The sequence below is a fragment of the Pipistrellus kuhlii genome, unplaced genomic scaffold, assembly GCF_014108245.1.
Source record: "Pipistrellus kuhlii isolate mPipKuh1 unplaced genomic scaffold, mPipKuh1.p scaffold_m20_p_11, whole genome shotgun sequence".
NCBI classification, from domain to species: Eukaryota; Metazoa; Chordata; class Mammalia; order Chiroptera; family Vespertilionidae; genus Pipistrellus; species Pipistrellus kuhlii.
This window is the reverse complement of record NW_023425416.1, coordinates 51,515,954-51,540,169: the sequence shown is the minus strand read 5'-3', so window position 1 is coordinate 51,540,169 and position 24,216 is coordinate 51,515,954. Positions and strand designations below refer to the sequence as shown.

At 54.8% G+C, this 24,216-nt stretch overlaps 1 protein-coding gene across 3 annotated transcripts; it reads left to right on the top strand.

Annotated features, from left to right (window-relative positions):
• Positions 1-711: 711 nt before the first annotated feature.
• RBM5 (RNA binding motif protein 5) lies at positions 712-24,216 on the top strand. 3 transcript variants are annotated; one of them, XM_036432207.2, is made up of 25 exons: positions 712-829; positions 2,002-2,085; positions 4,948-5,110; positions 5,975-6,130; positions 9,759-9,828; positions 10,289-10,362; positions 12,678-12,761; positions 13,525-13,585; positions 13,982-14,047; positions 14,227-14,387; positions 14,706-14,803; positions 15,332-15,419; positions 15,504-15,581; positions 15,663-15,735; positions 16,287-16,372; positions 16,582-16,666; positions 16,876-16,967; positions 19,198-19,359; positions 19,781-19,930; positions 20,014-20,085; positions 20,894-21,073; positions 21,666-21,740; positions 22,638-22,735; positions 22,809-22,938; positions 23,702-24,216. In XM_036432207.2, exons 2-25 carry the CDS (start codon positions 2,069-2,071, stop codon positions 23,825-23,827), a joined length of 2,445 nt encoding a protein of 814 aa, XP_036288100.1. In that variant the 5' UTR covers positions 712-829; positions 2,002-2,068; the 3' UTR covers positions 23,828-24,216. The 3 variants fall into 3 exon arrangements, with proteins under 3 accessions (XP_036288100.1, XP_045435529.1, XP_045435530.1); XM_045579573.1 differs by having other exon boundaries at positions 719-830; positions 1,988-2,085; XM_045579574.1 differs by lacking the exon at positions 21,666-21,740 and having other exon boundaries at positions 719-830; positions 1,988-2,085.

Here is a 24,216-nt window from a genome sequence, read left to right as displayed (position 1 = left end):
ATAAAATAAATTAACTCTTAAAATAATAAGAGAATATAAATGGAATGATACTCTTTAGACCTGCTTTCAAGAATCCTCTTAATTTCCATGAATCTCAATTTCCTCACATGCAAAGTGGATTTAATCACCATTTCATGTTATGAAGATAAAAATAGATTTTTGTAAAGTCGTCCAATCATCTTAGCGTCCAATAATGCAGCATAAGATAAACTAAGTGTTCCTTCTCTTAAAAACAGATTAAGTTCTAACCGGTTTAGCTCAGTGGATAGAGCGTGAGCCTGCAGACTGAAAGGTCCCAGATTCGATATCGGTCAAGGGTATGTATCTTGGTTGCGGGCACGTCCCCAGTGGGAGGTATGCAGGAGGCAGCTGATGGATGTTTCTCTATCCCTCTCCCTTCCTCTCTGTAAAAAAATCAATAAAATATATTTTTAAAGAAAACACTTTTTTTAAAAACCAGGTTAAACGTACTTGTAACAAAGACAAAACTTTACTATGCCTAATAAAGGTGAAAGCTCTTAACCGGGGTCTGCAAAAGGCCGCTTGGCAACAGGCGCGGGTTTGATGAAGGGAAATACGCAGGAAACTACTGGGGACGTAGTAACTGACAGGCGGCCCTAGCGACCACACTTCCCAGCAGCCCTCGCGCAGCCAGGCGCCTCCGCGATTGGACGCCTCCTCGAGGGGCGTGTCAGGGGACGGGTGGGCGCGAGGAACTGTGGGTAGGAGACGGCAGTCGACGGAGACGCCATTTTGTGGAGCGGCGGTACCCGGTTGGAGGTTCTGAGGCACAAAACCGCTACGTGGGCCCCCTTGGGTCCTTCCTGGAGGTAAGTGCGGCGGCCGGGCGAGGCGGCCGGCGGGCCTCGCTGTCGGGGCGGGCCTCGCTGTCGGAGTCTCCCTGGCCGACGCGCTCGGGCCGCGGCCGGCAGCTCCGGCCGGACCTCTCCGCGGACCAAACTGCCCGAGGCGCTGGAGGCCCGCGCAGCTCGGCGCCGCCTGCGCTGTCAGACTTCCGAGGCCGCCTCCCGCCCCGCCCAGGCCGGCTGCCTCCGGGCTCGGAGGGCCCGGCCGGGAGCGCGGAGCCGCCGCGGCCCCTCGGGGACCTCCCGGCTCCCCCGCAGCCTCCCGCCGGCCCGGCCGCAGCCGCAGCCGCACCCCCTCAGCCCTCTCCGGGGGCCTCGGGGGCGGCTGCTCCGCGGGCGGGGAGCCGCGGGGCGGGGACGGGAGGGGCGTGTGCGAGGAGCGAGGGGGAGCCGGGCCCGGGGCGGCCGCGCAGGCGCCGGCGCCGCCATCTCGGCCGCGACACCCGGGAGGTGGTCGGGCGGCCTCCGCGACCCTGCCCGGCCCTGCCCGGGCCTGTTTCCCCCGCACGGCCCTCCCCGCTCCCCACGCCGCCGGGGCTCGTTGGGGGCCGGCTCGGAGCCGGGGGCCGGCCTCGCGGCGCCGGCGCGTCCCAGCCGTGGGCCGGGCGGGCCCGGGCCGCGGGGTTCCAGTTGCTCGGGAAGAAAGCCGCCCCCCGTGGCCTCCGGCCGGACCGAAGGAGCTGTGGGGCAGCCGCTGTGTTGTAAGGGGAGTAGATTTCCATCAGCCCCGCATCCCGGCTTCCAAAAGGCTTTCGATTTCCCACCCGAGCTGTGTGGGTCTCACGCCGCTCCGCAGTCAAGGCCCCAGGACTGTGGTGATGGTCGTCCCCGGCCATTGGCGCTGCGGCCCTCTCCCTCCTGTTTGCGGTGTAACCCGAAGCGGGGGCCGGGAGGCCTCCGCCTGCACCCTTTGTGGCTCTATACCGGCAGGGGCACTTCCGTTTGGAAGTAGGCTTCCTCCTTGTTAGCAAAACGGCGTGATTTGAATGCTGACAATTTGGTCCCTGGCTTCCCTACCCCCCTCTAAGGCTTTGACGAAATTCCAGCTTCGGTAGTGTCTCCGTCATAGAACGATTGACAGTGATTCAGATTTGCAGCAACCGATCTCTCTTTTCTTCTAGGAAAATAAATAAATAAAATAAATAAAAAGCCCCACAAAATTGGAACCTTTGGGAGCAGTGAGCTAGATCCTCAGTAAGACAATGGGTTCCGACAAAAGGTAAGTTACTGCTCTGCCTGCTTTAACCTCCGCTTTTCAGTGGGGACTGAGCAATTGTTTAAAAATCGTTTTGTTTATCAGACATGTTGAAGTATCTGTCTGTGCCAGGCATTGCTGTGAGCGCCTCCATGATCCTTGCTCTCACAAGCATGCCGTTGAGAGAGAGAGAGTGTGAGTGACGTGGGACCCCCTGTGAGGAAGAGGTGGAGGCTGCTGTCAGAGTGCACAGGGAGTGGGGTCCGGGGAGGGGTCTGGGAACCGCCAGTTAAGCTTCTTGGGGAAAGTATCTAAGGAGGAGCCTGAGGGTAATACCGTGTTTCCCCAAAAATAAGACCTATTAGGTCTAGTAATAATTAATGTCGTTTTCTAATACTTTTTTAAATCGAATTTATTTAAACAATACAACAAAATTTAATCAACAATATAGTTGCCGTTGTTTTCTACTACTTGTGCCCAATGCTCAGGAAGCATTTTAATCCCTCTGTTGTAAAATTCTTGTGATTTTGATGCAAAAAATTCGGTCAATGCATTTTTGAGGCATTCTTCATTATTAAATTTTTTTCCAAGAAGAAAGTTTTGCAAAGAACGAAACAAATGGTAATCGGAAGGGACAATATCAGGAGAATATGCAGGTTGAGGGAGAACTTCCCATTCCAACTGGTGCAGTTTTTCAGCAGTGATTCTTGCAGTATGCGGTCGTGCGTTATCGTGGTGAAGAATTACGCCCTTCCGATTAATCAGCGCGGGTTCTTTTTCTCTTAAAAGCTTGGGCTAACCTTTCCAATTGGGCACTATACACTGCACTTGTAATGGTTTGGTTAGATGGTAAAAGTTCATAATGAAGAATTCCTTTAAAATTCCACCAAACACACAACATCACTTTTTTCGCATGCAAGTCAGGTTTTGGCGTGGGCTGCGGAGCCTCATTTTTGTCCAACCATTGAGGCCGCCTTTTCAAATTAACATACAGCACCCATTTTTCAACTCCAGTAACAATTTGCTCTAAAAACGGCAAACGGTTTTGACGAGAGAGGAGCAAACTGCAAATTGTGACTCTTTGATTACGGTTGTTGTCGGTCAACTCATGAGGAACCCATTTTCCAAACTTTTGGACTTTGCCAAGTGCACGCAATTGATTGGAAATTGTTTTTTGTGAACAATTTAAAGTTGTCGCAAGCTCTTGTTGGGGAATTTGAGGATTTTGCACCAAAAGAGCTTGAAGAGCTTCTTGATCAAAATTGGACACACGGCCTCGACCACTCTTGTCATCTAACGAAAAATTTCCCTCGTGAAATTTCTCAAACCAACGCTGGCATTTTCTGGCGCTAACTGCATCTTGACCAAGAGCACTGCAGATGTTTTTTGCAGCCTCACTTGCTTTTCTTCCTAATTGGAACTCGTAAAGCATGCAGTGCCGAATATGCTCTTCATCCGCCATCTTCTTAGCCCCAGTTTTGCAACAAAAACCAAACCAAACACAAACTTTTTCAAGCAAAACTTGTTAATTGCACTTCACACGTTCTGTAGATACCACGTGTTTGAAGGTTATGTCAATACAAGTCAACGCCAAGCAAGATTTTAAACGAATGTTTAAAAACGACATTAATTATTACTAGACCCGATAGGGCATGGAAAGATAAGACATCCCCTGAAAATAAGACAAGCGCAACTTTGGGAGAAAAAATTATTATAAGACACTGTCTTATTTTCGGGGAAACAGGGTAGTAACACAGGTAAGGGAGTGCGGGTGCAGTGGGTGGTGGAAGGTTCCAGGGTGGATGACAGCCGTGCAGAAGTCAGGCCTAGCCGCAGCAGTGAGCACCGGTGAGGGCCAGTTCTTGTCTCCCACATAGCAAGGTGATCCCGGTTTAGAGGTTGGGAGGTCTTGGACCATGGATTACACATAAACTGCTCAGAAATTCGTGCAGAACTGAGAGCTGTGGCTGCTCTCACTTAACCATTTGGTTTAATAGCCCTTCCTTACTCAGCCACCTGCCTCCTTGGTATTGAGGCCAGTCCCAGTGAAGGAGCAAATTGATGGCTCAGAGGGACCCAGGATGTGGTCTCATCATGTGATGCTGTTATTTCAATTCTGTGTCAGCAGTCTGTGTTTCCAAGTGACTTACTAAACGAACATTTACCTTCTCAGGGCCTGTCGTCCCCATACTTCACATCCTGAAGCAGTGTTAGGCTGCTGGTTTTCCTTGATTTCTTTGCATGTGAATGCCGTAAATACGCCCTTACAAACGTGTCCTTTGCCTTACACAGCAGTTTTTTAACCTGGGAAACTGTTTGTGAGGTAACGGTGGATCTGGTCAAGTGGGCTGAAGCCTCTTGTTTTTAGATTTCCCAGTGCTGCCCAGTAAACAAAAATAAGCTAGATGGTACTGGAAATAAAGCTCTCTGAAGGCCTGGTTATGTGACAAATGAACCCCTTCGTTAACTGCCTGCAGGGGAGGTGTCTGTAACTCATGCAGGCCGTTGTGATAGTGGACACGTCAGGATGTGCTCCCCTTTGAAATGGGTAAAGTTCCAGTAATTTATCTCTCCTGCCTTTGATCGCTGAGATGGAAGGCAGGGTAATGCATAGACCCTGGCTTGGGAAAATACAGGATACATTTGGACAACCTGGCCTTTCTCAAAAGCTTTAAACCTAAATATTTGAGATCTCAATTTTCCGATTTAACGTGAATTCCTAAAACTTAGTTTTGTGTTTAGGAATATGGATGTTTTCCCAGTGGTTGTCTTTGACCCGGAATTTGTGTGTCTTATAAACTGAGCGGTGGGAGTGTGTTCAGCCATGCTTTCTGAAGGTGCAAAGTGTGGTTTACTTTAGGTTAAATGCAATTCTTTTCCCTGCAGAGTGAGCAGAACCGAGCGAAGTGGAAGGTACGGCTCCATCATCGACAGGGATGACCGCGAGGAGCGAGAGCCCCGCCGGCGCAGGGACTCTGACTACAAGAGGGCCAGTGACGACCGGCGGGGGGATCGGTACGACGACTACCGAGACTACGACAGCCCCGAGGTGAGCGAGCGCTGCTGTGGGCTGTCAGTAAGGTGCGAGCCGAAACCCGTGTGGCTCAGTGGACAGAGCGTCGGCCTGAGGACTGAAGGGTCCCGGGTTCGATTCTGGTCAGGGGCGTGTACCTTGGTTGCAGGCACATCCCCAGTGGGGGTGTGCAGGAGGCAGCTGATCGATGTTTCTCTCTCATCGATGTTTTTAACTTTCTATTCCTCTTCTTCTCTCTGAAAAATCAATTTTATATATATATATATATATATATTAAAAGAATTATATATGAATTGTATGCATAAAACCTCCAGGCTCCTGGAAGTCAGCATCCCAAGTGTGGACATCTCTCCTGGAGTATGACGTTCAAACGCTCTGTTCTAGTCATAGGAATACTGGCCAGGGCTTACTCGGAGCTCACCAGGCCTCAGCTGTGAGCTCACTGAGGTCAGCCCCAGCCCTGGGAGGGGGTATTCCCATTTTAAAGATGCAGCTGCGGGGTGAGACTGAAGCAGAGTGTCCCATCATCTGTGCGCAGCTTGCTTCCTAGCACTTTTGTGTATGGCTTTGTTTCCAAGCAGTCCTGATGCTGCACATGTCCCTTTGCGCTGTCTTTTTCCCGTCTCCACTCTCCTCGCACATAAACTCCGTGTGGTAACACAGAATGGTGTCTCACCGTGCTGGCATCTGAACAGTGAGGGGTAAACCCTGCTTCCTAACAGCACGATTGTTGACAGGGTTTCTCTGGTTTGGTCCTGCTGTTTCAGAAAACACTGCAGTGACGTTGTCATGGAGTAGTAACTTCCAGGAGTGGAGGGCCTGGGTCCGAGGGCATAAACCAGTGTGGTTCTCATTGTGGTTTTGTTTATTGTAAATCAGAGAGAACGGGAAAGAAGGAACAGTGACCGATCCGAAGATGGCTACCATTCCGATGGTGACTATGGCGAGCATGACTACAGGCACGACATCAGCGATGAGCGCGAGAGCAAGACCATCATGCTGCGCGGCCTGCCCATCACCATCACCGAGAGCGACGTAAGGGGGACAGCAGTCCGTCCAGCGTTCTGGGCACAAGGAGCTTCCTCCTTTGTCTGGTGTCACTGTGTTAGCTCAGGCTGATGGCTCAGTGAGGGATAGGGCTGGCTTTAGGGTAGACTTCTCTCAGCTTGGTTTATTCATTCATACAGATTCTTGATTCCATTTCGGCTTTGGAAGGCAGTGTAGTTTTCAGACATTCCTTGCTGCAGGGATCAGGACTTGTTCCTTCAGTAGCCCTTAGAGGGTAGTCAGTACATTCCTATTGAATTGATTACTTATTTTGGTAAGAACACTTCTGTCATGATCTGGCCTCCCATTTGACTTGATGGAAATTATGCTGTCATTTGACACCTCTGCGAAGCCTGTCAAACAGGAAAGCCATTCCCTGACTCCCCGTCCTCAGACTGGCCAGCTGGGCCGTGGTATCCTGGCACTGCCTGTCTCTCTCATTTCCATTCTTGTTTGTTTTCTCGGCACTGCCTGTTTCCCAGTGGCATCTGTCATTCCTCCCAGGCACCTCCTCTGTGCACATGTCCATCGTGTGCTTTTTTCTGCTCAGGGGCTACTTTCTGCAAAGCCTTTTCTGGCCCCCAGGTGGAGTGCCTTCTCTTCCAAAGCTCTATTCCTGGCATTCATGTGGCACTTAACTGAGTGGCCAGGTTTTTATGACCTCTGAACGCATAATAATCTGGCCACTCAGTGTATATCCTATATAATAAAAGGCTAATATACAAATTGTCCCCTCGACCAGGAGTTCTACCAGCAGGCAGGCCAGCCAACTGCCCATGTCCCCTCCCTCAAGCCAGGCTGGCTGGCCCCCACCGATGCACAAATTGATGCATGGGCCTCTAATACACACAGAGTGGCCAGATTATTATACGTTCAGCGATCATAATAATCCGGCCATTCAGTGTATATCAGCACACTCATCCTCCCCCCACGGGACCAGGGTCTCTGAGACAGGCTTCCATGCTCCAAAGCAGGAAACCGCTCGAACGGTGGTGGAGGTGAAATGGATCTGAGATTTTGAAATGATTTTGAAAGATGCAGATGCATAGCATTGTGCAGTATCGTCTTGGAGTGTTCACAGTAACATTCTGACCAATGGTTATGAGTTTCAGACAAAGCTGAAGGTAAATACTGGGTTCGCACAGCTTTGGTCTAAGCGCTGGAGTGACGGTGTGCAGTGTGTGTTGGAGTTAGTGTCGTGTGCTCCGGACGCCGCTGTGCTGCAGAGCCACGGATCCAGTTCAGGCCCCGCGTAGGGAGAGCTCAGGTCAGCGGTGATGAGGACAGAGCTGAGCAGACGGATCGGTGGGCGAAGCCATCCCGTTGTGAGAGGTCTGCAGGCGCCTCTGGGAACGTGGAGGAGTTGTTGCTTCAGGGGGAGAGGCGCCGAGCTGGTTCTTGAGGGAGAGGAGTGTTTGGTGGAGAGTTGGGGGGCGAGGGGCGGGCCTCCAGGCAGGGCTTCATATGATCAGCCCACTAACAGAAAGATGCTGGATTTAGACGAGACCCTGCACCCAGCTCGTGTCCACACAAGTTAAAGGCTTTGGGTGGGAGAGGTGGCTGGGAAGGTGCTGGAGGCTTAGGAAGCCCAGCTAAGTATAAAAGTAAGTTACTGGGGGTTTTGCCTGGTTGGAGTGATGGGGAAGCATGGTGGCTAGCGAGGGCAGAGCTGAGCTCAGAGCTCAGCAGTGGGCATGTGGTGGCAGGATGAAAAGTCCCACAGGAGCCAGTTCAGGAAGAACCCATTCATCCGACTGTCCCCTGAGGCGTCTGTGAGGCCTGTGGCCCAGGAGCCCAGGGGACTGGTGGCATGAGGAGAGCAGGCTCTAGCTGACACCGGGGCCACCACGCGGGTGACAAAAGGAGGCTGTCGTGTTCTAGGCTTATTTGGGGAAGTAGAAGTCTCCAGCAAAGAAGGCTGGTTTTCAGAATAGGGTTTCTGAGGTGCCCAAGTATTATAGAACGAGGGGCCCTGTGCATGGATTCGTGCAATCCGGGACCCCTTGAGGAAGGTTGGAGGCTCGGTGCATGGTTTTGGCCCAGTCCCCACAGGCCAGGCCGAGGGACCCCACCAGTGTGTGCACCAGGCCTCTAGTAGGCATATAAGACCTTCGGTTAATCTCTTCCCACCCTTCCTCCTCCCCCTTTCCTCAGATTCAGTCTGTTCCATGTTTCCATGCCTGTGCGTTGAGCGTCTGCCCCCAGGTGGTCAGTGCACATCATAGCTACCGGTCAGACAGTTGCGTAGGCTTTAGGTAGATGATCTTAGAAAATTTGTTGGGATCTTTAAAACACTTTAGAGTACAGTATTGAATCTTTTCCTGAGCTTCAGTTTGTCACTTTCATTCTTGTTGGCTCTTTAGTTTGTCCTCCCACTGACAATGGAATTCTGAGAGGAACTGTCTTTGTTACTATGTTGCCACGATGTTTCTGTATTACTACTTTGAAAGGAACTGTGTGTAGTTACTGTGTTACTAAGCATGAACCTGCGTCAGTGTAGCTTCTTACTCTGAAAAGTTCAACCCAGTCCATGTTCCTTGTTGGGGTAGTGGCTGTCTGTCAGTTCACTGCTCCTGCGGACGAGGCGGAGCTGGTCGGTCGGGTTCTTGTGAGTGTTTGCCCACCTTGTTTTGTATGTCGTCGTTTAGCATTGCCTCGTTTAATGTATATCGTTGATATAGCAGCTTCGGAGATATGGCCAGCAGCACTGTAGGTCATGGCTGAGAAAATCTTACCTGACATGTGTGACCTGTGAGGCACATGGTGGCTTGCACTCGGGAGCAGACAGCATTCACCTCTCCTTGGAGAGGCAGTAAACAGTGACATCCACAAAAGCGCACAAAGGGGACAGCTCAGCACTGAGCAGACTGACAGGCCCTTGTTTGGAGTGACCCTGACAGGCAGCACGGCTCTGGGGGCGTCAGACGGTGAGCAGGCCTGTCCGAGAATAGGGACCTGCCCGTGACGAGGATCGACTGCGTGCTCCCGCGCCTTTGCCCATAGGGGCCGCTAAGGTTCCTGTTTCGCCAGTTTGGTCCTGTTTTTCCCTGGGAGTATTGCTTCCTGGTATTATTAATAAAGGAACGATGCCTTTTGCAATAGGGCTTGGTGTGACATCGGTAAGAAACCTGTCAGCCAGAATTGCTGCTTCTAGGCCCACTTAATTTTTATTTTAACTTATTAGGGGCCTAATAATAGATGAGCTTTGTTAGTTTTCATCATTAAAGTAAGCGTAAGAAAATTCTTAAGGTGTGCAGAAATATTTAACTTCAGAGGAGTTTCTCCGTTTTGGCCATTGATTCTGGTTCTCTGGCATAAAGGGCCACGAGATGAGGCTAAAGGGGAGGCATGGTGGGCAGGATATGGGAGCAAGACTGTGTCCTCAGGTAAAGAATGGGCCTGAGGGAGCTCCCAGGCAGCACGGAGCTTTAAGGCACAGTGACACGCGTTCCTGGGGAGTCTGCCGCCTGCCCCCGTTTAGAATAATTGCATTCGGTGGTGGAAGTTCAGGGCTTCGCTAATTAAGTAGGTGATGCAGCCCACCGTCCTTGAACTCTTTGGTGCGGAACAGTTTGTGGCTGAAGCTTTAACTGTAAACGTGTGAAACCCTGTGCAGATCCGGGAAATGATGGAGTCCTTCGAAGGCCCTCAGCCTGCGGATGTGAGGCTCATGAAAAGGAAAACAGGTGAGAGCTGTGTTCCGCTGTCCGGTCCTCTTCCCCGTCCCCCCGTCCCCAAGACCCTCCTGGTCCCCAGCCTTCGAGCACATGAACTCAGAATGACAGGTTTGCCATGGCTAAGGAATGTGACTCTTTGCAAACGATGTTATAGAGCATCTGAGGACTTTGTAAAACTTTGCTTTCAGGGGCTTTCTTCCCTCCGGTAAGTAGTGACGTGTAACTCCTCGTTCATAGTCGGTTGCATGGTTACCTGGAAGCGTGGAATCAGATGGAGTGGCTTTAGCTCAGGCGGCTTGGTTCCTTGCCATGGCAAAGTATCGAGAAGATCCCCAAGTCACGTCACAGTTAGAAACTGCTTCCCCATTGGCTTTGTCCCACGGTGTTGAAGCAGTGGGAGAGAGATTCGCCTGTTATAAAGGAACTGACTAACACAAGTATCCCGTCTATATCTGAATGCTGTCTCTAGGTGTAAGCCGTGGTTTCGCCTTCGTGGAGTTTTATCACTTGCAAGATGCTACCAGCTGGATGGAAGCCAATCAGGTTGCTTCACTCACCAAGTCTAGATATTCATGAAAATGGAACAAGTCTGTGCAATTTTTTAAAAGGTTGAAGGAGTGGTTTGTTCCAAAGGAGTGACTTTACAAAAAGAAAAGCTTTGTATATATTAAAATTGATTCCCCTAGAATAAATAGAGGCCTGTGGAGCGCACTGCAGACTTTGCTCTGCCCTTAGCTGTATCTGCCCGCGGGGCTGGGCTCCCTGAGCACCTATCTGTTTACCAAACACTCCAGGCCCCTTCCCTGCCTAGTATGGCATCATTGAGAGTCATCTCAATCTCCGCTCTCTCTGACTGTGGAAAGAATGTAACAAGTCTGCTGCAGGCATTCTACAAGTAACTCCCTCTTTCTCCTGGACCATAAGCCGCCTGGAGGCTTTACTGCTCACGTCTTCCAGGGCTGGCTAAGGGCCTGGTGGAATGTGTGGACGATGAGGCTGAGGAGCGTAGCCTGGGAGCTGGTGCCCTGTCTGATCCACTTAGAGTGGCTTTAACAGCCTAATCTCCCTGGGAATGCCTGGGATGTCGGTCCAGAGCAAACCATTGCTGGTTCTTGGGCGTGGCACTAACTGGAGTGTCAAGATAACGTTCAGTGCTTGGCACAGATGTGACATTTTTCCAGAACTCCAGAGCTCAGTATTGAATGCCTTACCAAGTGCGTTCTGGCCGTTTCCTCGGCGCCTGCTGCTTTTCTGCAGCATTTTATGGCTTGTCACCCGTAAATAAGAGCTCTCTTCTTTGATTATTAATATGTTGCCATTATAACAAGACTCATGAAGTTTGATTGGTTTGTTAGATTTTTAAGCCTCGTTTTCTTAACCCAGCGGCGACCCCTGACCTTAGGAAAGTAGAACTTCGTGCGTTTCTTATCGGGGACGCCATGCTGGTAGCCTGAGAGGCGCACAAGCTCCCATGAGTCTGCCCCCGGGCGCGGCAGCATCACCAACGCCATGGCTGTGTCTGAGGACGCACCTGGGAGTTTAAAACTCCTGCTAGACAAAAAGCCTGGAAGACACTGAGATCTCCCCGATTTTAATGTATACAAAGCTGTGATATGTGTAATACTTCATTACAGTTCAAACTCACTCCAGAAACAAGAGGCCAATAGGATTAGGGACTCAGTGGTAGTTCCGAGTCTCCCCAGCACACACCCTCCTAGTGGGGTGGCCTGTTGCCATCTCTCCGGCTTCTTTATTTTTGCTTCTGTACCACAAGGAGTGGATGGCCCCTCGGCGCCTCCTCTTGGCCAGACGTGCCGTCTTGCCTTTAGATCTGGCAGAGACCACTTGCACAGCATGTCTTAATCCTTCAGGATTTGCAAGAATCAGATTGCTCAACAGTATGTATGTTCAGAGGGTTAGACTCCTTTTAAAACTCTGGATACCTAACCTCCTGCTTAAATCTGTTCTGATAGTATCAGAACACCCCACTCACCCATCCCTCTCCCCCCAAAAAAGAGGGGAAAAGGCGCACCTGTTAAAGGAAGACTCTCTGGGGGCAGGTGCTGGGCATGCACTTGGCTAGCCTGACTCAGCTTGGAGTCTTGAACTTGTCAAATTCAGTCCCTCTGAGTCACGTGGTTGACGTGCAGGATGAGGTGGCATACGAGCATTTACGAGTCTTTCCTGCCCCCTGAAGAAACTTCATTGGCCTCCTGGTTACTCATCTCGAAGAGAGTGCCATCTGTTTCAGTGGAAAGCACATCTGTCACCTGGGACAGGACAGGCTGCAGCTGGCAGAAAGAAGCCTCGTTTAGCTGATTGAGACTCGATGGCATTCAGAATAGTCCCTCCTGAGAAAGCTGTGGCCAGACTCCCTTTCAAAACACGTTTCCCTCCCTGCAGCTCTTCCTGAGCGGGAGCTGGGGAGGGAAATGTGAAGGCGCTCAGTTGTAAGGATGGGAACGGGCCAGGCGAAGCGGAGCCCGAGGACACGTGCTGAGGGCCTCCGCAGGAGACAGCCTCAGGACTGAGAGAGTTGTGGTTTCTGCTTTTTGAACTAGCCTGTCACTGCCGAAGGTTAGGACTCTGTCTCTGCCGGAGACACGCCTGGTGCATGTCGGCGTTTAGCGTGGCAGCGTCCTCAGCACTCCCTGGCTCGGTGACCTTTACTCCGCATCCCATTCTCTCGCTGCCTGTCTGAAGGATTGGATGGGCAGAGTATAGGTGGCGGTGGTTGGTCCTCCCCGTATGTTGTCCATTAATTCCAGAGCACTGATTTTTCCGAAGTGTGCTCTGCCCTGGGAAAATGGACACGCGCTTCCCACAATGGGAATAACTAATTCCTTCTTTTTTTACAGAAAAAGCTGGTGATTCAAGGAAAGCACATTGCAATGCACTACAGCAACCCCAGGCCCAAGTTTGAAGATTGGCTTTGTAACAAGGTAAGGCTGTTTCTCCCACGTGACCCGGCTCCTTGGGGGTTTCAGTGTGTGTGTGTCCGTCCCTCCAAACAAGGAAACGGAAGTGCCGGTCACCAGTGTCCATCATGGGGTGATTTTTCTCTGGGTCCCCCTGTTAGAGGACAGAATCCCTAGAGCACCAGAGTGTTTTTATTTATTGAGATCCAGGCTCTAAGCCCAGTGCTTTAGTTAAGGTTTTAGGTGTGTTTCACTACAGTTTCTTCAGTTCCTGAGCTCTGAACTTCGGGCAGTCTGTCAATTTACATGAACAGAGTCCCAGGGACCCAGCTCAGGGCTCAGGCTGTGAGAGTCCTGCGGGGCCCAGTGCACCACTTTGAATTTGGATGTTGCATCGACATTTTGAGAGGCTCAACTTTGTTTTGGCTTCATCCCGTGTCCCTCCTCTGCTGCCTTCTCTGTGGACATGGAGTGGTCCATGTTGGGCGCTTTGATACCAGGGAGACCTTGGCCAGTGACTTCCCACAGAGTTCTCCGTAAACGGAGACTTGCCTCCAGCTTGATAAGAGCGCAGTTTATTGCAAAGACGCCACGATGTGTGTTTCTTGGAGGAGTTCCCTAGCAAAGCGTCCTCAGTGTGTAGGTTCCTGCCCTTTGTCCTGGTCCCTGGTATTACTTACTCGCTGCTGTTTACCTTGCTGACTGGGACGAGCCCATGGCCCTGCCGAACTGACCCACGTGCTTCCTAGTGAGCCTGGCGATTAAGGTGAACCTTTTTTTTTTCCAGTGCTGCCTTAACAATTTCAGGAAAAGACTAAAATGCTTCCGATGTGGAGCGGACAAGTTTGGTAAGCCCGGGCTCGGCTGTTCGGAACGTGCAGGAAGGCCTGACTGCTGGGTTGTCTGTGAACGTGAGGGAACGTGCAGGTTTTAGGACATTTAAACAAGTAGCTGGGGTATTCTCCTGAAACCTTGACCGTAGGTTCGGTAGGTGCTGCCGGTGATGGCGGGGCCAGAGGGCCTTCACTTCCCAGGGGAGTCTGCGTGCCGGGGTGCATCTCATCTGCCTCTTTAGCCCCCACGTGCCCAGTCTGTGCGTTTCACACTGACCGTGCCAAGGGGCGTGAGGTTCATTATAGCCACGAACATTAAGGCTTTGGGGCATGAATATATTCCATTACTAAAAGCGCACTGGTGAGCTGTCCGCTTTTGTTCTGGTGCTGATCTCCCTCCTCCTCCTGCAGACTCGGAGCAGGAAGTGCCCTCTGGAACCACCGAGTCGGTTCAGTCTGTGGACTACTACTGTGACAGTAAGTCAGTCTCCCTGCTGGCCTCCGCGCCCGAGCGTGGCTTCCCTGTTCTCCGGCCCTTCTGCTGCGGGGTGCCCTGTAAAGGTTGGATTTTAGAATCTCCTCCGTGTCAGAGTGAAAGGCATTGGGAACCTCCCCAAACGGACGTGTGTCTTACACGTCGTGTCTCCTTCGCCCAGCAATCATCCTCCGGAACATCGCCCCGCACACGGTGGTGGACTCCATCATGACCGCGCTGTCCCCCTACGCGTCCTTGGCCGTCAGCAACATCCGCCTCATCAAAGACAGGCAGACGCAGCAGAACCGGGGCTTCGCGTTTGTGCAGCTGTCTTCTGCCATGGTGAGGGACCCTGGATTGTGGGCCCGAAGTTCAAGGCCACCTGGCGACGCTGTCGCAGCGCTGAGTCACAGCGATCGCTGGAGGAGGGCCTGTGGCGCGGGGGGCTGACGGGAGCCGCAGTGAGGCCTCCAGGCTCGGCTGTGGGTTCACTCCGCATTCCCTCTAACAGCGCGGCGCCTCCTTGTCCGGCGGCTAGGGAGGCGGGTCCTCTAAGGAGTCCCGGCCGCAGGTGGTTTTAAGAGCAAGCTCTTCCTTCCCAGCGGCCGTGAGGGTGGGCTTTCCAGTCACACGACCGCGCGCTCTCTTCCCTCCCCTCAGGACGCCTCCCAGCTGCTGCAGGTCCTGCAGAGTCTCCACCCGCCTTTGAAAATCGACGGCAAGACTATTGGGGTTGACTTTGCAAAAAGTGCCAGAAAGTGAGTGGCTTCACCATCCTTGTTTCAAACAGCTGTCCGCGCACGCTTGTCCGGGTGCTGTGCTCACGGGCCCCTCGGCCGGGTCTCCACACCGGCCCTCCCTCCCAGTCCCCCAGGCCGAGAAGGGGCACTTGTCTCCTCTCAGAGCTCGGTGCCTTCTGGCCTCGGGCACCAGTTGCCAGAAAATTGAGAGCAGGATATGGGCGGGGCGGGCCGGGCATTGGGTGAGTGGCTGTGCAGGCTGCTTCCTCCTGGGATAGCAGCCATGGCTTCGTGTGGTGGGCACATGGGTTTCCCGTGTCTGGTGTCTGCTCGCCCAGCAGACCCTCATTGGATGGCAGGTTACAAAGTAGAACGGGGACACTTGCCCACTGAGGACTTGGCCCTGAGCCCCGTCCCCGTTCTGCGCGGTGGCCTTGCTGGCATTGAGGCCTCCCACCGAGGCTGGAGGAATCCCTGTGCCCTGGCCTCAGCCTGGCGGGCTGGAGCTTCCTGAGGGGACCACATGGCTGGGTCGTTGTGTTTTAGAGACCTGGTCCTCCCCGATGGCAACCGGGTCAGCGCCTTCTCCGTGGCCAGCACAGCCATCGCTGCCGCCCAGTGGTCGTCCACCCAGGTACGGTGACCCTCCCCGCGGCCTCGCCTTGGAACCCTTTCTCGCCTCTGCCTGGTCCACTCAGGGTCTGTTTGTGATCCCCAGCCTCAGAGCGGTGAAGGGGGCAGCGTCGACTACAGCTACCTGCAGCCCGGCCAGGACGGCTACGCGCAATACACCCAGGTAGGTGGTGGCTGTGAGCGATCCCACTTCTGGTTCCTGAGGTTCTGGGAACAGCAGCCTTAACGGTGGACTTCTCTTCAGTACTCGCAGGACTACCAACAGTTCTATCAGCAACAAGCTGGAGGGTTGGAATCTGATGCGGCATCTGCATCAGGTAGAAACTTCGTCTCCCTTTTCTCTTTGTCTGAGGAGAGGCACCCGCGTTCCAGTGACACCCAAAGCTCCGAGTCCATTCCCGCAGGCCTGGGGGCACGTTCAGGGCTGTCGAGGGGCTGGGAAGATGAGGGTGCTGGTGGTCACCAAGATCTGGTCACAGCCTCTTGGAGGGCGTGGCGCGATGAGGGTTCGTTCTTGGCCTCCCCTCTGTCCTGCTCTGTGTGCCCGCCGGGTCAGGGACAGAGTGACCGGAGCCTGGTGCCCAGACATCAGCCAGGGTCACTGCTGGAAGCCTCTGCTTACGTTCTGTCCAGAATCGGAAGCCTCGGAGCGCAATCTCGTCTCCGCTCCGGAGCAGAGATGCTCTCTCCTCTCAGGCTGGCTGGATGGGTCTCACTGCAGCAGGGTGTGAGGCGGCGAGCCCCAGGTCGGGGCGAGTGGAGCCCTTTGTGAGACCTGACACTCAGACAGGAGGGCTGGGCATGGCAGTGAAGGCGCTCGGCTCCAGGTGCCATGCTGGCTCTCCCTAACCTGGTGCTTCCGTCACAGGCCCAGCCGTGACTACCACCTCGGCGGCCGTGGTGTCCCAGAGCCCGCAGCTGTACAATCAGACCTCGAATCCACCCAGCTCTCCGGTAAGCTGGCTCCCAGGCACAGCTCGCGCCTGTTGGGGCGACTGTTTTTGCTCTCATGCTGCAAACCCCAACCTTACTTCCGTCTGCCTGATGGCGTTAGATAGCAGAATTGTGTGGGTGTGTGTGTGTGTGGCCCTTCCTCCTGGTGGTGGTGACTGCATCCTAAGAGGCTCTACAGGTGAATTCATCGAAGCTGCTGTTCTTTGCAGACTGAGGAGGCACAGCCGAGCACCAGTGCCAGTACCCAGGCCCCTGCCGCCTCCCCGACTGGAGTAGTTCCCGGTACCAAATACGGTGAGCCACCAGGGGACTGCGGACAGTTAGAAGGTCCTGGTTGTTGCCTTTGCTTAATGAGCTCCTCTCCCTTCGTGGGTGTCGGGGGATGTGGGAGGGCGGGGCACGTGGGGGTGTTGGGGCACGTGGGTGTGTCGGGGGACGTGGGGAAGACCGTATGGCTGAGTGCAGGGGCTCCCTGCTGACTAGCTGCTGGCTTGCCTTTGCAGCGGTGCCGGACACGTCCACCTACCAGTACGATGAGTCTTCGGGCTATTACTACGACCCCAACACAGGCCTGTACTACGACCCCACCTCACAGGTAACTGCTCTCCTCCTCCCTCCCACGGCACGGCCAGAGCCCTTAGGCCCTGGGGGAGGCGTGAGGTGGAGCAGTCCCTGCGCAGGAGCAGGTGAACAGTTGGTTTTAACCTCCACAACATCGAGCCCTGGCCTGTGGGCCATTGGTTGGAATGTCGTCCTGTACACCAAAGGTGGCGGGGTTCAGTCCCAGGTCAGGCCACTTGCAAGAAGCGGGCCATCGCTGTAAGAGAAAAACAGCGATCCATTGCCTCCAGCCCCGACTGGAAATGGAACCCACTGCCTTGGCCTTTGGGGAGGATGCTCTAACCACTGACCCGCCTGGCCAGGGCTCACGGGTTTGTTTTTTGTCTATAGGTTAGAAAATTGTTTTGAGGTATAATATACACACATAAAAATGCACAAAACTGAAGTGTGCTGTTCTGAATGTTCACACTCATACACTGACCAGCACTGAGAGGAGAGAACAGCCCTAACACATGGCAAGATCCCCTGCCCCTGGCGGGCAGGACTCCCCCTTCTCTACCCAATGTTCTGGCTTCTTACCATGGAGTCTTTGGTCTAGTAACGTTTATAGGTGGCTCCTGACCTTTCTGAAAAGATCCAGCCAGAGCCACAGAGTGGATAGAGCATCAGCCTAAAGACTGAAGGGTCCCAGGTTCGATTCCGGTCAAGGGCACATGCCTGGGTTGCGGGATCAATCCCCAATGGGGGTGTGCAGGAGGCAGCTGATAGTGATTCTCATCATTGATATTTCTGTCTCTCCCTCTCTCCTCTCTGAGATCAATAAAAATATATATTATAAGCTGAGACCGGTTTGGCTCAATGGCTAGAGCGTCGGCTTGGGGACTGAAAGGTCCCGGGTTCGATTCCGGTCAAGGGCATGTACATGGGTTGCGGGCACATCCCCGGTAGGGGGTGTGCAGGAGGCAGCTGATCGATGATTCTCTCTCATCGATGTTTCTAACTCTGTATCCCTCTCTCTTCCTCTCTGTAAAAATTCAGTAAAATATATATTTAAAAAATATATATATATATATAATTAAAAAAAAGACCCAGATAGAAGTTTTTAATTGTGTTTTTTCTATATCTTTTTTTTTTAATTTATTTTTTACAGAGAGGGACAGAGAGTTAGAAACATCGATGAGAGAGAATCATCGATCAGCTGCCTCTTGCACACCCCTACTGGGGATGTGCCACAGCCAACATACATGCCCTTGACCAGAATCGAACCCGGGACCTTTCAGTCTGCAGGCTGACACTCTATCCACTGAACCAAACCAGCTTCAGCCATATTTTCTTTTCTTAATTGCGATAAAATCCACCATTTTAACCATGTAGAGTGTCCAGTCCGGTGGAGGTGTGTGCTTTCAGTGTATCATGTCCTCGGCCGTCACCGCTGTCTGGTTCCAGGATGTTTCATCCCATGGGAGCCTGTGCCCGTTAGGCAGCTGCTCCCTGTTCTCGCCCCGGTAACTCTGCTCCTGCCTCTGGGTTTGCCTGGTCTCCACGTGTCAGACAAATGGAACCGGAATGTGACCTTTGTGTCCAGCTTCTTTTCTTAGCATCTGTATTCTCGAGGGGAGGAGTTAGCAGGTTTGCAGAGTGGCGTTTTATTTTGGATGGTGTATGTGATTTTAAAGAGGAAAAGCGGCTTTAACACTCCATAAATAAAACTGTCATGATCAGGAGCTGGAGCTAGAGAATACAAGAGAAGTGCTTTTAACGGGAACTTGCATGCAGTGAGGTGTGAGGCTGAGGGCGCTGAGCAGGCCGAGTCTGCAGACTGCCTCCGCCTCTCCGTGAACTCTGACCCTTCCTGGGCCACTCTCCTTGCTGGACACAAAGTGTGGCCTATGTCTGACCCTCCCTGCTCCCCAGCAAGAGACATAGCAGACCCGGCTCTGGGTCCCCGTGAGCAGGTAGAGTGACGGACGAGGGAACAAAGGAGAGAGAGGTGCCACCTCTGCTGGGGACCTCGTCCTTCCCACGGTCCATATCGGTTCCTTCACCTGCTCTGCCTCCCGGGCACCGAGCTGTGTCTGCAGCCTGGGCTTGGTGGCCTCGTCCCAGTGCTCACGTCCGAACCGTGCTGGCTGGTCCATCCTCCTCACCCGCCACAGCACGCCGCTCCCGATTTATGTTTTTTAAAAATAACTGCTGAGTCTGTTGACAAACGATTTAAGTTGGCTGTCTGACGGCAGAGCGTCTGCGTCACTGTCTGTTTCCAGTACTACTACAACTCGTTGACGCAGCAGTACCTGTACTGGGACGGCGAGAAGGAGACCTACGTGCCGGCCGCCGAGGCCAGCACACACCAGCAGGCGGGCCTGCCTCCTGCCAAGGAGGGGAAGGAAAAGAAGGAGAAGCCCAAGAGCAAGACTGCCCAGCAGGTGAGGCGCCGCCGGCCGCTCCCCGTGCCAGGCAAATGTCCGCTTCATTTAGATTCTTTTTCCTTAATTTTACTTGTTGACTTTTAGAGAGGAGGAGGGCATCCATTTGTTGTACCGCCTATTTGCACATGCATTGGTTCTCCTGTATGTGCCCTGACCGGGGATCAAACCTGCAACCTTGCGTATGGGGACGGCGCTCTGACAGCTTAGCTGCCCGGCTGGGCGAGGGTTTTGCGATGTTTAGCGGTGCCAGCCCTGTCTGTCCGTTTCCCTGGGCACAGGCCATCTGGGCTGAGCCTGGACCAGTGTCCGTGGGGAGGTTTGCAGTCAAAAGCAGGAGCAGAGTGGCTCTGTTCAGAGATAGGACCCTGACGCAGCATTCCGAGTGTCTCTACCTGAATGTCTCTGCCGGTCTGGACAGATCGCCAAAGACATGGAGCGCTGGGCGAAGAGCCTGAACAAGCAGAAGGAGAACTTCAAGAACAGCTTCCAGCCCGTCAGCTCCTCGCGGGAAGAGGAGAGGCGGGAGAGCGCCGCAGCCGACGCGGGCTTCGCGCTCTTCGAGAAGAAGGTGAGGGCGGGGCGGGCTGCGGGGAGGCGGGCGGGGCACTGGGCGCCCTGGGACACGAGGCTAATGGCTGCTGCGTCCCCCAGGGAGCCTTGGCCGAGAGGCAGCAGCTCATCCCCGAACTGGTGCGGAACGGAGACGAGGAGAACCCCCTGAAGGTGAGGCACTCGCCAGCGTTCGCAGACGGCGTCTGTGTCAGTGTCTGTCTCCCGGCCCTGTGACCCCTGCTTCACAGGACGTGGGAGGTGGCCGCTGGTGGGTGGGTGGCCGGCCGCTGGTGGGTGGGTGGGCGGGTGGGTGGGTGGGCGGGTGGGCGGCGGCTTCTGCACAGACTGGTACTCGTGGTTGGTGTTCCCTGAGGAGCAGGCCTGATGGGACAGGAAGGGGGCCTGAGTGTCTAAGCTCAGCTCCTCGCATTTTATTGCGTTTGTAAAGAGCTGTGGGTGTGGGAAGGAAATTCAGGAGAAACGTGTGACCTTGGAGAGCGTGTGAGCCTCACCCGGGGATATTTCCCCGATGATTGCTAGAGAGTGAAAGGGCGGGGAGGGAGAGGAGCATGGATCTGAGGCTCCATCCATGGGCTGCCTCCCACGCACACATCCAGGCTGGGGGTTGACCCTGTGACCCTTCAGAGCGCAGGCTGGTGCTCTGACCACCTGGCTACATCGGCCGGAGCTAGCGACGTCTTTACGTGCGAGATAATTGGTTTGTGGGGCTGTTTCTCTGATCTGTTGTGGGGGTTTCCTGTACCATCATGGTCTGAAGACAGCCATCTGGGAACTGTTCTCGGGCCACATGGTCAGTGCCAGCAAGGCTGTCCCCAGCACGGGCCCTGGCTGCTCCCTGCACTTGGGTGCGGGGTGGGTGACCTAAGGAGCTGCGCAGAGCCGCGGGTGTGCGGTACTGCCTGCAGGTGCTAGCTGTACCTGCCATTGTCCATGGCAATGACCCTCCTCTCGTCCCCAGAGGGGCCTGGTGGCTGCGTACAGCGGGGACAGTGACAACGAAGAGGAGCTGGTGGAGAGGCTGGAGAGTGAGGAGGAGAAGCTGGCCGACTGGAAGAAGATGGCCTGCCTGCTCTGCCGGCGCCAGTTCCCGAACAAGGACGCGCTGGTCCGGCACCAGCAGCTCTCCGATCTGCACAAGGTAATGCTCCCCCAGCTCCGGGGCAGGAGGGCGGCCGGCATGGGGCCTGGCTGTGAAAGCGCAGTGGGTGCCCACAGTGCATGATTGCCTTTTTACATTTTTTCTTCATTGTGAAGGGGGAGAAAGAGAGACATCAGTGATGAGAGAGTCATTGACCGGCTGCCTCCTGCGCAGCCGCACTGGGGACCGAGCCCACAGCTTGGGTGCGAGCCTTTGACCAGCCTCGAACCAGGGACCCTTCAGTCTGCAGGCTGATGCTAGATCCACTGAGCCACACCAGCCTGGGCTGTGATTGCCTTTCAGAGGCTGCTCCTGGTCACCGGCGGCTGCAGGCACCGCGGGGCCCTCGGACCTCTGCGCCAAAGCGGGTTGTGAGCTGCTCGCTGGCAGGGGTCTCGCCTGCAGTTCGTACCAGTCAGCACCTGAAGCACAGTGACGGGTCCGGGCCGGCCTGGAGTGCGGGGAGGACCACGGGCCCGGGCACGCCCCTCTGATTTCCTGCCGGCTCGAGCCGAGAACACGGCAGACGGGGGTGACGGTAGATGTTTCATATGAGGATGGTGTGTGTTCCTAACTGTCACTTCTTCCCTAGCAAAACATGGACATCTACCGGCGGTCCAGACTGAGTGAGCAGGAGCTGGAGGCCTTGGAGCTGCGGGAGAGAGAGGTGAGCGGCGTGGGCCCTGGAGAAGGTCTGGGGTCTCCGCCTTCAGCTCTCATTGGTGCACTGGTTCAGGCCCCAGGGGAAAGGCTCATATGGTCCCTTCAGGAGGGGGCACTGCTCTCGCGTCCTGAATGCCAAGTACTTGCAGGGAAGGCCCTGGGTGTGAGGAAGGAGCAGGAGGTTCTCTGGCCTGGCCGGGCGCCTTCCCGGGCTGCGCTGAAGCTTCACATTAGGCCCGGGAGGCAGCGGGCCTAAGTGACGGCAGGGGAGGTGGAGGAAGCAGTGGCTCAGGCCGGCAGGAGAAGCCTGTGCAGCCAGCCATGGGCAGGGAGAATGGAAGCCTGTAGATTAGAAATGAACCCGAGGGCCCTGGCTGATTGTGGATAGAGCGTTGGCCTACGCACTGAAGCGTCCCAGGTTCGATTCCAGTCAAGAGCCACAGGCCTGGATTGCAAGCTCAATCCCCAGTAGGGGGCGTGCAGGAGGCAGCCGATCAATGATTCTCTCTCATCATCGATGTTTCCATCTCTCTCTCCCTTTCTGAAATCAGTAAAAATATATTTTTAAAGAAATGAACCAGTAGGCAAATTACTTGAAATTTCCTCCACAAGAAATTGGGAGGTTCTGTGGTGAGGGGGCTTGTTCCTGTTTTCCCGTCCATGGCGCCAGCTCCCCAGGGGCGGCGGCCGGGCTCCGGCGGGGCGGCCTGTCCCAGTGCCGAGGGGAGAGCACAGCTCTCCTCCCCCAGGACCGTGCGGGCCAAGAGCGTGGGGGCAATAAGCCTGCCCGGTGGGACAAAGCCCTCCACAGGGCCCAGCGCTGTTTCTCAGGCCGCTGGGAGGCCCTGGGGCGGCGGATGGGCTGAAGCTGGAGCCCCGCGCTGTGTGTGTTCTCCCGCAGATGAAGTACCGGGACCGAGCCGCCGAGAGACGGGAGAAGTACGGCATTCCCGAGCCGCCCGAGCCCAAGCGCAAGAAGCAGCCGGACACGGGCACTGTGTACGTGTCGTGAGCGGGCCCCGCCTCCCTGCGCGGCTCCAGCCCCGAGTAACTCTGTGTTTGCCGCTGGCAGGAACTACGAGCAGCCCACCAAGGACGGCATCGACCACAGCAACATCGGCAACAAGATGCTGCAGGCCATGGGCTGGCGGGAAGGCTCGGGCCTGGGAAGGAAGTGTCAAGGCATCACAGCCCCCATCGAGGTGAGCGGGGCGGGGCTCCGGGGCCGGCCGGGCAGTGACCTGGCACAAACCGGCGGTCTCCCCACGAGGGGTCCTGCTCCCTGCGCCTCCTGACCCGGCCTCTGCCGAGACGTTCCTGGGTCTTGGTGCCGTAGGGTAGGCCTGTCTTCTCCTGAGGACTGTTTGCTCTCTGTCCTTGGTTGTAACAAACAGGTATCCGCCACTGGGCTATTGGACAGTGTCGTGCTTTCATTTCTCTCCAGGTGGCTGTGGTTAGGTTTAAGGCAGATTACATGCAGTGGAGTTTTTGTCCATGAGAAGAAATCCTTTAGTTGGTGGGAGCTGAGATTGAGATTCAATCCCAGATCAGATCGGGGCACCCCCCGCTGGCCTTCTAGACAAGACCCTGCGGTCACCTCCCCCTGCACCACCGCTGAGGTCACACCTTCCAGGCCGCTCTGCAGGGAGCTGTGCTGGCGCCAGGCCGCCCTGCCGTGGTCTGAGCCCATAATTACCGGCCTGCCCGTCTTCGGTCGAGCTTGAGGCCAGTTGTCGGCACCGATGCTTGCTCAGCAGGCACTGGGCGCGGGGGGCGGGGCAGGGCGGCTCAGTCAGCCTGTCGCCTGGGCCCTTCTATTCCCTCAGTCCCTGTACCTGCTCCTCCAGTGCAGAAGCCTGGTCTCTGGCGCCGGGCGGGTGTTCCTGCCGGGCAGGGAGTGGGCTGGACGAGGGCATGGAGCAGCCCATCGCCTGCCAGCCGCTGACCGCAGTTTTCTGTCCCCAGGCTCAAGTCCGGTTAAAAGGCGCTGGCCTTGGGGCCAAGGGCAGCGCATACGGACTGTCGGGTACGGACTCCTACAAGGATGCTGTCCGCAAGGCCATGTTCGCCCGGTTCACGGAGATGGAGTGAGGCTCCGGGGGAGAGCGCGGAGCTCCGCGCACGGGCGCCGCCCATCCCTCCTGTCACCAGGGCACACCTGGCTGTCCCCCCTGAGCCTCGGGCTGTGGTGGACGGCCTTCCTCATTCCTGCCGGAGGCTCACCAAGGGACTTTTCTACTCCGTGTCCATAGTGTCCGTGCCGTCTCCTGTGCGGCCTCTGGCCGCGGCCCCTCCCAGGGCGTGGGACGCCGAGGCGGTGTGGACACCAAAGCCACCACGACGTTTGTTGAGTTTTTTGTCTGTTTGTTTTTGGCAAAAGCCTGTGTATATTTGTATATTAAACATTTGTACAGAGTTTTGGAAGATTTTCAGTCTAGTTGCCAAGTCTGGCTTCTTTACAAAAGAAATACCTTGGAAAA